This window comes from Vipera ursinii (genome assembly GCF_947247035.1).
Source record: "Vipera ursinii genome assembly, chromosome: 3".
Taxonomy (NCBI): domain Eukaryota; kingdom Metazoa; phylum Chordata; class Lepidosauria; order Squamata; family Viperidae; genus Vipera; species Vipera ursinii.
Window position 1 is genome coordinate 155,527,821 of NC_139516.1, and position 11,349 is coordinate 155,539,169.

The 11,349-nt window shown below is 37.0% G+C and overlaps 1 protein-coding gene across 1 annotated transcript in view; it reads right to left on the minus strand.

Annotated features, from left to right (window-relative positions):
• Nucleotides 1-6,203, minus strand: part of LOC310638949 (uncharacterized protein C18orf63 homolog) — a gene marked incomplete at both ends in the record, with an annotated part of 29,331 nt that extends 23,128 nt beyond the window's left edge. Inside the window, 2 exons of the mRNA XM_083360310.1 lie at nucleotides 2,853-2,931; nucleotides 6,070-6,203. Coding sequence (XP_083216436.1) covers nucleotides 2,853-2,931; nucleotides 6,070-6,203 — 213 coding nt within the window. The remainder of the gene's footprint in view (nucleotides 1-2,852; nucleotides 2,932-6,069) is intronic.
• Nucleotides 6,204-11,349: the final 5,146 nt, after the last annotated feature.

The following is an 11,349-nucleotide window of genomic DNA, read 5'->3' on the forward strand; positions in this document are numbered from 1 at the left end:
TGTGGACGCGATGAGGGCAGTGAAGTAATTACCCCTCGCCGTTCTCATCGCAGCAAGATAAGACCTTATAAAGGCTCTTAGCTGCAATCAGTCAGATTCGGAACGGCTGGACCTCCAACTGCTCTCTAGACCCCGTCTCCGATGCTTCATCTCCCGGAGCTCCGCAGAAAACCATGGAACCCAACGGGATCTGCGCTGGGTCAGAGGTCGCAAGGGTATATTATATTATATTATATGCATTTATAAGGCTCTTTGCATAGACACACGAACAAACAGACAGAAATTAATGAACTGGAGAAATAATTCTATAAATGATTGTGACAAAATGTTATGCAGTTGTCAGGTATGATTCGATAAAATAAAATAATAAAATTAAAATAAAATAAAATAAAATAAATAAAATAAAATAAAATAAAATAATAAAATAAAATAATAAAATAAAATAAAATAAAATAAATAAATAAAATAAAATAATAAAAATAAAAATAAATTAAATAAAAGAGTCCGGATTTGTCTTGATAAGCCAAACATGTTTATTCAGCTGAATATAGACGGGTCCTCCCTAAAGATGGAGGAACCCTGAACACAGTGTGAGACAGATACTTATACATTTTTTTGCTTTAGCTTGATTATGTAAGAGGAAGCTGGCACACAGCAGGTAAGGTATAGAAATTAAATAGTCAAGCATGCCTTCTTCCAAAACTGCAGGCTAGTGGTTTCCTTATGGACCTTCCATAACCTCAAAGGTCAGCTGAGGCTTGAACTTTAACCTTGCCATCTTAAATATGAGCAATCATCAAATTCATGAGATTTCTGATCAACAATACAAGTACTTCAGATAGCAGCTCCTTGGATTTAGAACTCTGAGAGATGAGAGAATAGCCATCTTGCTCAAATCATGGTTGGAACCTTTGAAAAGACACTAAGTATGTATACTTCCCTTTTTAATTTCTTTCAGAAATTGCTGGTTAACTGTTTTTTAGCTATTAAAATTTTTGGATCATGTCTGATTGTACCTGATGAGTTTTCTTTAATCCTTAGTTTAAAAAAAAGCTACAAGTTTAACAACTTAATTTTTTTGGAAAGAACAGCAAAAAGGTGATTAAACCTTTGATTTTAGAAAGTTACAAACAGTTAAAGATATAAATAAATTTTAAATAAGACTTTGGAATTAATTATAAAGAATTCTTCCCATAGGAAATGTTTTTGTTTTGAATTTTTTAAAAAACCATAAGATTTAAGCAATTGGACCCTAGAGGTAGCCAAAGATTACAATTAAAACAGAGGTTCCCAACCTTTGGAGCACCAGGGAACGGTTACGAGAGAGGTTTTTCCACGGACCAGAGGGGGCGTGGTTTCGTTTGCTACCTGTATCCTACAGATGGGGCTTTGCTTGTTTGTATGGCCCGGTTGCTGGCATGCCGTGGCCCAGTACTGGTTCACAGACCGGGGATTGGGGACCCCTGAATTAAAGGACAACACAGACTTGACCAATGATTACAGAATGAATCAAAATATTCTAACATTGGATATAATGAAGGATATTTCTGAAAAATGGACTCTGGTGTTAATATTAACAGTGTTGACAGAGACATCTGCCTGTATGGACACTTTGTGTCTAAAAGATGTTATGGAGAAAAAACAACTTTTGATTTACAAAATGGGCTTGTTAAAGTTCTGAAGAATCTCATGAGAAGGAACAAAGAAAGAAAAATGAAAAGATATCCAGTTCTGCAACATTATTTGAATGGACACAGACTAATATGGTTAGAAGAAATGTAAGAAATATAAAGTTGGTTTATCTCATCAAGGTTAAAATAGATGTTATTTTTTTTCTGGCATCCCTTAATGGACTTTTGCTGGAACCAAGACTGAAATAACATGCTTTATGGATCTGTTTGTAGATAAGAGATGGAATACGGGAAGAAAAGCTCATTGTTGTATTTTAAGAGGTGATAAGTTGCTAAAATTGTTTCTACTTATTGTGGGAACAGATGAGAAGTCACTTCTTTATATATATTTTTTCTTTTCTTTTTTTTCTTTTCCTTTACTATATTGTTATTTTCCTTTTCTCTTTCTACTTTCTTTTTTGCATCTACTGCTCTTTTTTCTTTTTTTCAAGTTTGTATTAGTTTTTACTGTATAATCTTATACAGTAAAGTATAATAAGTACATTAATATTAAGATTATAATCTTAAAATAATTTACTATAAAAAGAACATTGCAATTTTCAGATAAAATCAAATCCAATATTAAGAGGAATTATGAAATTAAGATTATGAAATTATGAAATTAAGATTAAATTAAGATTGGGTTTCATGACAAAGTTAGACATATTCCTTTCTTAACATCGTAAATTGCAGAAGTTGAGCAAAATGTTCCTGCAATCAGGATTTGGGAAGCATAAACAAGACCAGCATAAAAGCAATCCATCCACTCATTTGGTACACTTATAGAGGACAAGATGAAATTCAGGAGACATCTAACATAGGGAGATGAAGATTGAAAAGGTAGATGAAGAACAAAAATAGTATTGCTTGCTGTTGATGAGTAAAGAAAAACAAAAGGCTGATCAGGTGTATATTTTTATAGTAGATAAAATATGTTATGATCAATATTGTTAAGTTCTTAGATCTTTTTTTATCAATTTAGTATAAATGGAGGGTGTGAAATACATACCTGCTTGCATTCAGTAAGCTAAAAGGGAAAAAATGCTTTTTGAAACAAAGCACTCTATGTGAGAGATATGTGAGTATGCGAGAACTTCCTATTGACTAACTGTAATTTTTTAAGCTGCATAAACTGAAACTGATTTTATTATTTTTAATTAATAAAAATTAAGTATTTCTGACCGTCATAATCACTGAAATTTGATCCAATGTTCCAGGAACAGGTGAAGAAATTATGCCTTGACATAGCAGCAGGAGTTGCCTAGGTAAAATATTAAAAGTTTGTCACTAATCTTAATAATTTTATACTTTTAATTAAGATTTGTATATAAGGCATGGAACCCTCAAAGGATTCCTTTAAAACTTGCTACCAAATGTTTTTTTCTTTGACAACAGAGGAAGGTAATAAATATAAACAGGTAATCATACAAACAGCAATATATTAAATTTACTATTTACTATTTAACTAATTTGGCCTACCTCTTTTTTTTGACCCTACCAAATTTTGGAATGCTTCCACAAGCATTACAATCAATGCCCCGTGAGTTGGGTATCATCAATATGCCGATGATACCCAACTTTTCTTTTCGACCCCAAACCACCCCAGTGATGCCCTCGCTGTGATGTCCCGTTGCCTGGAGGCGGTTCGGGTCTGGATGGGGAGGAACAGACTTCAGCTCAACCCTGACAAGACTGAGTGGCTGTGCATTCCGGCATCCCGGGACATTCAAAATGTTCCATCTCTTTCTATGGGGGGTGAGCTCTTACCCCCCGTGGATAGGGCTTGCAACTTGGGAGTCCTCCTAGATTCACGGCTTACCCTAGAAGATCATGTAGTGGCCGTGACTAGGGGGGCTTTTGCCCAGGTTCGCCTGGTGCGCCAGTTGCGGCCCTATCTGGACCGGGATGCCCTGTGCACGGTCACTCATGCGCTCGTGACCTCTCGCCTTGACTACTGTAATGCTCTCTACATGGGGCTTCCCTTGAAGACCACTCGGAAGCTCCAACTGGTACAGAATGCGGCCGCGAGAGTTGTCTTGGGAGTTTCCCGGTACTCCCATGTTACACCTTTGCTCCGCGAGCTGCATTGGTTACCAGTTGTCTTCCGGGTGAGGTTCAAGGTTTTAGTTATGATCTTTAAGTCCCTACATGGCATGGGTCCGGGGTACCTCGGGGACCACCTGCTGCCGGCTTCAACTCCCCTCCGCCCTGTGCGTTCCCACAGAGAGGGCCTCCTCAGGGTGCCTCCGGTCAGGGAATGCCGACTGGCGGCCCCCAGGGGGAGAGCCTTCTCTGTGGGTGGCCCGGCTTTGTGGAACCAACTGCCGGTGGAGCTCCGGACGGCATCGGACCTCCGAACTTTCCGTCGTGGTCTGAAGACCCATTTGTTTGAATTGGCTGGTCTGGCCTGATGGGGAGCTGGGTTTTAAATTGTCATTTTAGATTGTATTATTGTTTTTTAATTGGGCACTGATTTAATCTTGGTTTTAACTTTTGTATTGTATTGTATTTTTATTTATATGCCCTGTGAACCGCCCTGAGTCCCCAGGGAGAAGGGCGGTATATAAATTAAATAAAACATAAACATAAACAAACAAACCTCCCAAATTAATAATCACCTTGATAGCATTCCAATGATAGCATTCCAACCCTCAAAGTTTTATTCCTGAAGGGAAAAAATCCTAACCCCTTTTAGTAGAGTTAAAAAAAATTTAACAGGTTAAACAGCTTCTAATAATGAAAACAGACATTATGAGAGGTAGAAAATAAGTGAAAATAAAAAAGAACTTTGCTCCAATGAATTATTATTCTGCTTTCTCATTATTCCACCATGTTCAACCATATTCAGCCTCTGTAACAGATAACACAGAAAAAGGAAAGGAAATAAAATATTGCCACTAAAATATACTTTCCAGTGTCTTTACTACAATTGGTCATTTAAAATAGGGATCCCCAACCCCTGGGCCTAGGACCGGTACTGGGCCGCAGCATGCCAGCAACCGGGCCGCACAAACAAGCAAAACCCCATCCACGGAATGCAGGCAGCACACAAAACCACACCGCCTCTGTTCCGCGTTAAAAATCTCTCTCCACATAACCGGTCCCTGGTGCCCAAAAGGTTGGGGACCTCTGATTTAAAAGTCTACATACCTCACCAAAATGATTTCTAATATAATGACCTATCAGCCATCCCCCAAATATAAAAATCCTGACATAGGATTGTATGTAAATTCTACCGGTCCAGTTGTAAAGCAAATTATACCAGCAAACAGAACAGCAAAAATTGATCTGCCAGTTATTTTACTGAAAATAGATTTTGAATAACATTTACTTAAATTGAAACTGAAACTGAATTTGGAGATTCCTCTTCACATCAGACATTTTACACCATTATAAAAAAATTCTAGATTTTTTTTAAAAATAAAAGCTTTATTTTTTACTGGGGGATTTTTAATATCTACAGCTACTATGTTATGCTTATAATGCAACTTACCAGTGACAGAACAAGAGTCATTCCTTATGTCATCAGGCATAATCAATGCAAAGCTTTATTTATTTATTTATTTATTTATTTATTTATTTATTTATTTATTTATTTATTTATTTTTCATTCATTCATTCATTCATTTAAGCTGTTCATTTTATGCATCATAATCCTGGGTGGCTTACAAACAGCAATAAATGCAGTAAAAGTATAAAAACTCCCCAAAGCACCCCTCCCCACATTAACAAAAACTTTATTGGCTTCGGTCTCACTCTACTTCAGTGGTTGTGTGAAAACCAGTTTTCAAGGCTTCTCAGGACAGTGATGGCGAACCTTTTGAATTTGATTTGTCAAATATTTAGGAAATGCCTAACTTGACTCTACTGGCTTGTCTCACACACACATATCCCAAACAAAAGGAAAACAATTTTTAAATATACATTAATTTAAAAAATACACACCAATAGTGTATGGTACTATACACTATAGTGTACGGTATAAAGAAATATCCAATAATTACAAAAATAAAATACATGTAAAACAAATTCATTTTCGGAGGGTCTAGACTCTAGAGGCTGCACAAGAGTACACCCCATTCTCAAGTGGTCTACACAGCATCGCTCCCATGACAGAAAGGGGCATACTTTCAAGAACAGGTGTTTTCAGGTGTTGATGAATGCTGGTGTGTCACCCAAATGCTATGGCATGTCACCTTTGACACATGGGTCATAGTTTCGCCATCACTGATCTGCCTGCCATCTGATAGATGCCTGCCAGATTTCAGGAAGAAGGGTGTGGTTAAGTCAGATTCTGTGCTGACAATGCTTTCAATCAAATTTTGTAAAGATAAGCAATGTGTCATCCTGTATTTTACAACATTTTTTAACTGAATCTATTATGAATTGGTAATTTTACTTGCACATCTTCCATTGTTTTGTTCTAATTTCAGTTGCTGCCAGTTGAGAACTCAATGTAACCTTCACAGCATAAAGCTTCTGCAGATCAGGCAGACTGCTGAAAAAGAGTGACCGACGTCTATCATCATTCATTTTGTTTTGCAAACCATGAGAAAGTAATCCAATCTGTAACATAAAAAAGTGATTATCAAAAAGATTGTCAAGGTTCTGGCTAAGGATTCCAATGAAGTAAATACACCAAAGCCATTTAGATCCCTAATGCAAAACTTTATTGGATACAGCCAGTGCTTTTTTTGTAAAAGAAAAAGGTGCCGGAACTCACACATGTCATACAATCTGCCTTGCCTACCCTACAAGGTTCCATCCAAAAAAGGTGCCGGAACTCCGTTCTGAGCGTTCTATGAGAAAAAAAGCCCTGGATACAGCATACCAGCACTATTGAGTTGAAAACCAGCTCTGGCAATATAGCGGGAAAAAGATAATTAAAAGTAAAACTTTTCCTCTCCACTCTGACACTTTAGGTCACATTGTCCAATTAATCCTCAGGCAGTTGTTATGAGAAGAACATCTCTGTTCACAACATCTGTTTGGTGACCTTGGTTCCCATCTGGATAGAATCCACCTGTGTATTCCAAATTTTCCAAGCTAGAAACAACGTGGAAGTTCTAATGCAAGCAATCTTCATAGCTTAACAAAGATTCAATTTATTAGAAAGTGATTTTTTTTAAATGTCATTCTTTTATAGTGAAGTTGGATGGTTGAGTGTAGTACTTATCAATATGAAACATAGTAATTAACCATAAGGAGATGTCCATATATGTGGAGCATGCATGTAATTCTATTAAAGAACTTCCCTCTTTAAACTCAGGTTATTTCAGGTGAAATGAAAGAAAAATATCCCAAATGCTACTTTCATTTCCTTCTCTCCAGAATGACACGTTGGCATATAATACAGAAATGTAACCCCAATTTACTTTTACTTCCTAAATAAAACTATACAAAGTATTTTTTCAAATTGGCTGAGCCCTTGTAAGGATATTCTTATAGAGAATGTAAATAAATTATGGCATTTGGATACATTCTGACTTGAATGTGACCACGAAATATAATTATGAAGAATACTTTGTCACTGCGATTTTAATTGAGAATTATACATTTAATGAAAGTAAATGTAAATGTTTTCTCTTCAATTAATCAAACTAAATAAAAATTAGACCAAAACATTCCTGTAATGTAATTCTATGCCTAAATTGGATCATTTTAATAAGTTCCATTAGTACTTCTGTATATGACATTTTGAAATTCTTTGCAAATGGCTCAAAGTTTATTTTAAGTATTCAGAAGCAAGTCCAACTCATAAAACTAGTACTAATGGTAACTCATCGATTTGGTTGAGGGAAGCCAGCAGGAAGTTGCCTTGCTTAATGATCATGGGATATGGTTAATGATGGGAATTGGGCCTGCAGGGATTGCTGTTGCTAACTGATACCATCCTACTTTATGACCGTGACATTTAGTGATAGAAATTCCAATCCCAATTCCTGTCATAAATCAAGGTCTACCTGTACTGTGTAGGTATAAGTATTCACTTAACAATCACAATTGGTATCAGCAACTCCATCACATGCAACATGGTTGTTAAGTAAGACATTATGTGATTGTACTGGTTTTATGACATCAGTTCTGCTGTGGTTATTAAGCATCACGAGTCCAACTTGCAGTTTTATTGCTGGCTTCTCCATTGACTCTGCTTGTTGAAAGCCAGTTGTAAACATGCAAACTGCAAATGGTTCTAAATGCCAGCCGGTTCTAGCAACAGAAAGACTGGTTTTTCAATCACAAAAATGTGTTAGACTAGAGCCTTTTAGGAAACAAAAATATTCAGGGTGTAACCAATTAAAATCCTATAATTTCAGGCAGCAGTGCAATTGGCTGGAAAGTGCTAATTATTTAATTAAGGTCACAAAGCTGAGTTTGTAACTTGCCCAACACTTATTAGGGAAGTGTGGCACCAATGACAAAGTGATAGAAGTAAAGGAAAGGACTTCAGAAATTTAATAATGAAAGAGAAATGTAAAATTGAATTTTCTGCAGTGGAAATTTACTGAGTGGAGAAGATGGGAAACAGGAAAGGATAGCATAAAGAAAGGATGTGAGAGAAATACATAGGCAAAAATTATCTGGGTCTTCAGAATGGGAAAAGGATTTGTAAAAGAAGATAACTAGCAAAACAGGAAAGAACCTATTTTTCTAAGAAGTCATAAAAAAGGGGACCAGAACTCAGGCAACTGAGCATGTGCAATTAGTTGGTTAATATTAACTGACACATCTTGCATAAATTATCTCTTAATTTTAATGTACATGTGATGTATGATTTAGTATGTAGCAGGAAATATGTAGGAGGTGGTCGGAAAGAGTGTAACCTCATAGTACCTCAGCCAATGGGGAAAGAGGAGGGATGTGCGGCCGGGACAGTCCTGCATAAAGAAGGGAATATTTTGGGTTGAAACTTTGGAGAGAACCAAGCTTTGATAGCTTCTCTCCCAGGTTATTGCAGTAAATGAAACAAAAGTCCTTCACTGTGTCTTGGCTGGTTATTGGTCAGGCGAGCTTGCCTCTGGTCACGAAGGAAAGTAGCCAGGAGTGCATAAGTCAAAGGATGATCAGGAAGAGGTAGCAAGTTAGATATCTGAAAAGCCGGACAATATTTGATTATGCTATGCCTGCTGGATAGAGGACATTGAAGACAAATTGCTTGAAGTCTGGTAACCCTATTGGAAATGAACTAGAATATAAGACCAAGTAATAAATAAATAAATAACTTCTATTGTCAGTGTTATTATTCTTATGACTAACATTTTCAGTCATAGCTTTTATCTGCTGATCTCACAGCACAGATTTTAAAAACTGAAGCAAAGTTTATTTGACTGTCTTAATTATTTCATCTAAAAAGCTAAAATGGTAGAATATTTAGAATGTCAGAAATAATCTTTTTTCTCAGAGGTGAGAGAAAAACGTGATAAAAAGCACTTTTTTTTTTTTTTACAAAACATGGTAACCTTAGAACTGCTACTTCAGGCCTAAACCCGACTGAGAACCAGAAAAACAGGAACTGAATCACATAACTTTTGCTTCTCTTCCTACAAGATAAGCTGGGAGTATTTTGTTCTTCAAAATATATTTGTTGACCAGAGGAAAACTAAGTAATTGATATCTGCTTTAATATGGCTAAGTCACCTCAGGTATAATAGGAGCAAAACCCTCTTTCCGCTTTATATCATCAATCTTCTCACAGTTTTTAATGTTGAAAAAAAGCAAATTATGTACCTTTGGGAACTTGTCACATAAGTAAGTATTTTCCACTAAGCAAGACATCAACTGCCTAAGTAACCTAGTTTGACTAGAACAGGGGTAGGCAACCTCGGCTCTTTTATGACTCATGGACTTCAACTCCCAGAATTCCTGAGCCAGCTTGGCTAGCTCAGGAATTCTGGGAGTTGAAGTCCATGAGTCATAAAAGAGCCGAGGTTGCCTACCCCTGGACTAGAAGGATATATTCTGCATGGAGTTTGTGAAATCCATTTAAAGATTGTATCAAGACGTTGAAGGATGAGTCACAACTGCCTGAAAGTCATGTTATGATAGGAAAACTGCCACTGAAGAACAATCTCAATTGGGAATCGGAGTATGCTATTACTTGTATCTCCAGCTCCAAAAGCGTTGGGGAAAAATGCGTAGACAAAAAACAGGTTATCTTAAAAAAAAAAAAAACGCGGGAAAATGTCGTGAGGCAAAAAAAGAAAGGCTATGCCTGGAATGGCACACAACGGAGGTGGGCAACAAAGACAGAAGCAGGAGTGAAAGACAAAAGGCGCAGAGAAGAAGCAAACCACGCGGGGGAAGTCGCCGATCTAACTTTCTGAAAAATAAATAAATAAATAAATAAATAAATAAATAAATAAATAAATAAAAAAAATATAAATGAGGGGAAAAAAAGAAATTATCTTAGTTACAAATCTTAACCCTTTCCCCCTTTCTGCGCATTCCGACTTTTAGTTTCCCTGCACTTCAGGTTTTTCTGTTATGCCCTGAGGCGCTCAAACAGAGAGGAAAAGTACGCACGGATAGGAATGGTGATTTAGCAAAAGCGAGAATGGTCACTTAACCAAAAGTGCAATTCAATGGTGCAATTCAATGCCACGGAGAGATGGGTGAGAGGTCAGAGCTGACTTGTAACGCAGCCCCCGGATTCGGCTGAATTGCCCGTCCAAAGTTCACCAGCACGTGATAACCTTCAGTCTTGGGGGAGCCTCGAAGCACGCCGAAGTTGGGGACAGAAAGCGGGATTACGCAACCTCTTTCCTTCTGATTTATAGAGGGGAAAATGACCCAGTGTTTTTTTTTTAAAAAGATCTTAATTCTGATTCAGGCATAGATTACGTACTACTTTCGAACTTCTGGACAGGCGGCTTTAGTGCCGCGAGGAAATATAAGGCTTTTCCCTAAGACTCAAGATTTTTTTTTTAAACTTCTGTAGCCTCTGATCATCCTGACTGATAGGGTAGATATATTCAGAAGCTCATTTTGAACTTTATCCCCTAATGAAGATATTGTGCAACTACAGGAGGTTTATTTTTTTTCCTAAGAAATCAGAGCAGCTATTTCAGATTTTCACATGTTTTCTTTGAAGAGTCCACTAATTTTTCAGCTTGATCATAGTGACTGCATTATGGGGATTTCAGAAAATCTCTGTACCACATACAAAGCTAGATACTTCTAGTAAGTTCAAAATTGTACGTGTGTCCCCTATATAATTCAAATACAGGGCTAAACAATGTTATGTATTTTGCAAATATAGAACTACCGGTTGGGCAGGCTCTTTCAACTGTTGAACTGTGGTAAAATGTCACAAATTTGTCCCCAAAGTTTGAAACTGTAAACTCTGCTGTCCCACAATAAAGTTACACTTATACTTCAGGTTTTATAAATGGGTTTTGTCATCCCATTTCATTCACCTAGCTCAGGGGTAGGCAGCCTGGGCTCTTTTATGACTCATGGACTTCAACTCCCAGAATTCCTGAGTCAGCTGCTGACTCAGGATTCTGGGAGTTGAAGTCCATGAGTCATAAAAGAGCCCAGGTTGCCTACCCCTGACCTAGCTAGCCATCTAAAAAGTGGGATTGGTACTGGAAACATTCAAAATACCTAGTGAATCCAGATTTTGTATCTTTTTGCCTTCAATTTTTTTCTTGTGTCAGAATGTTTTGTCTGTTTTATT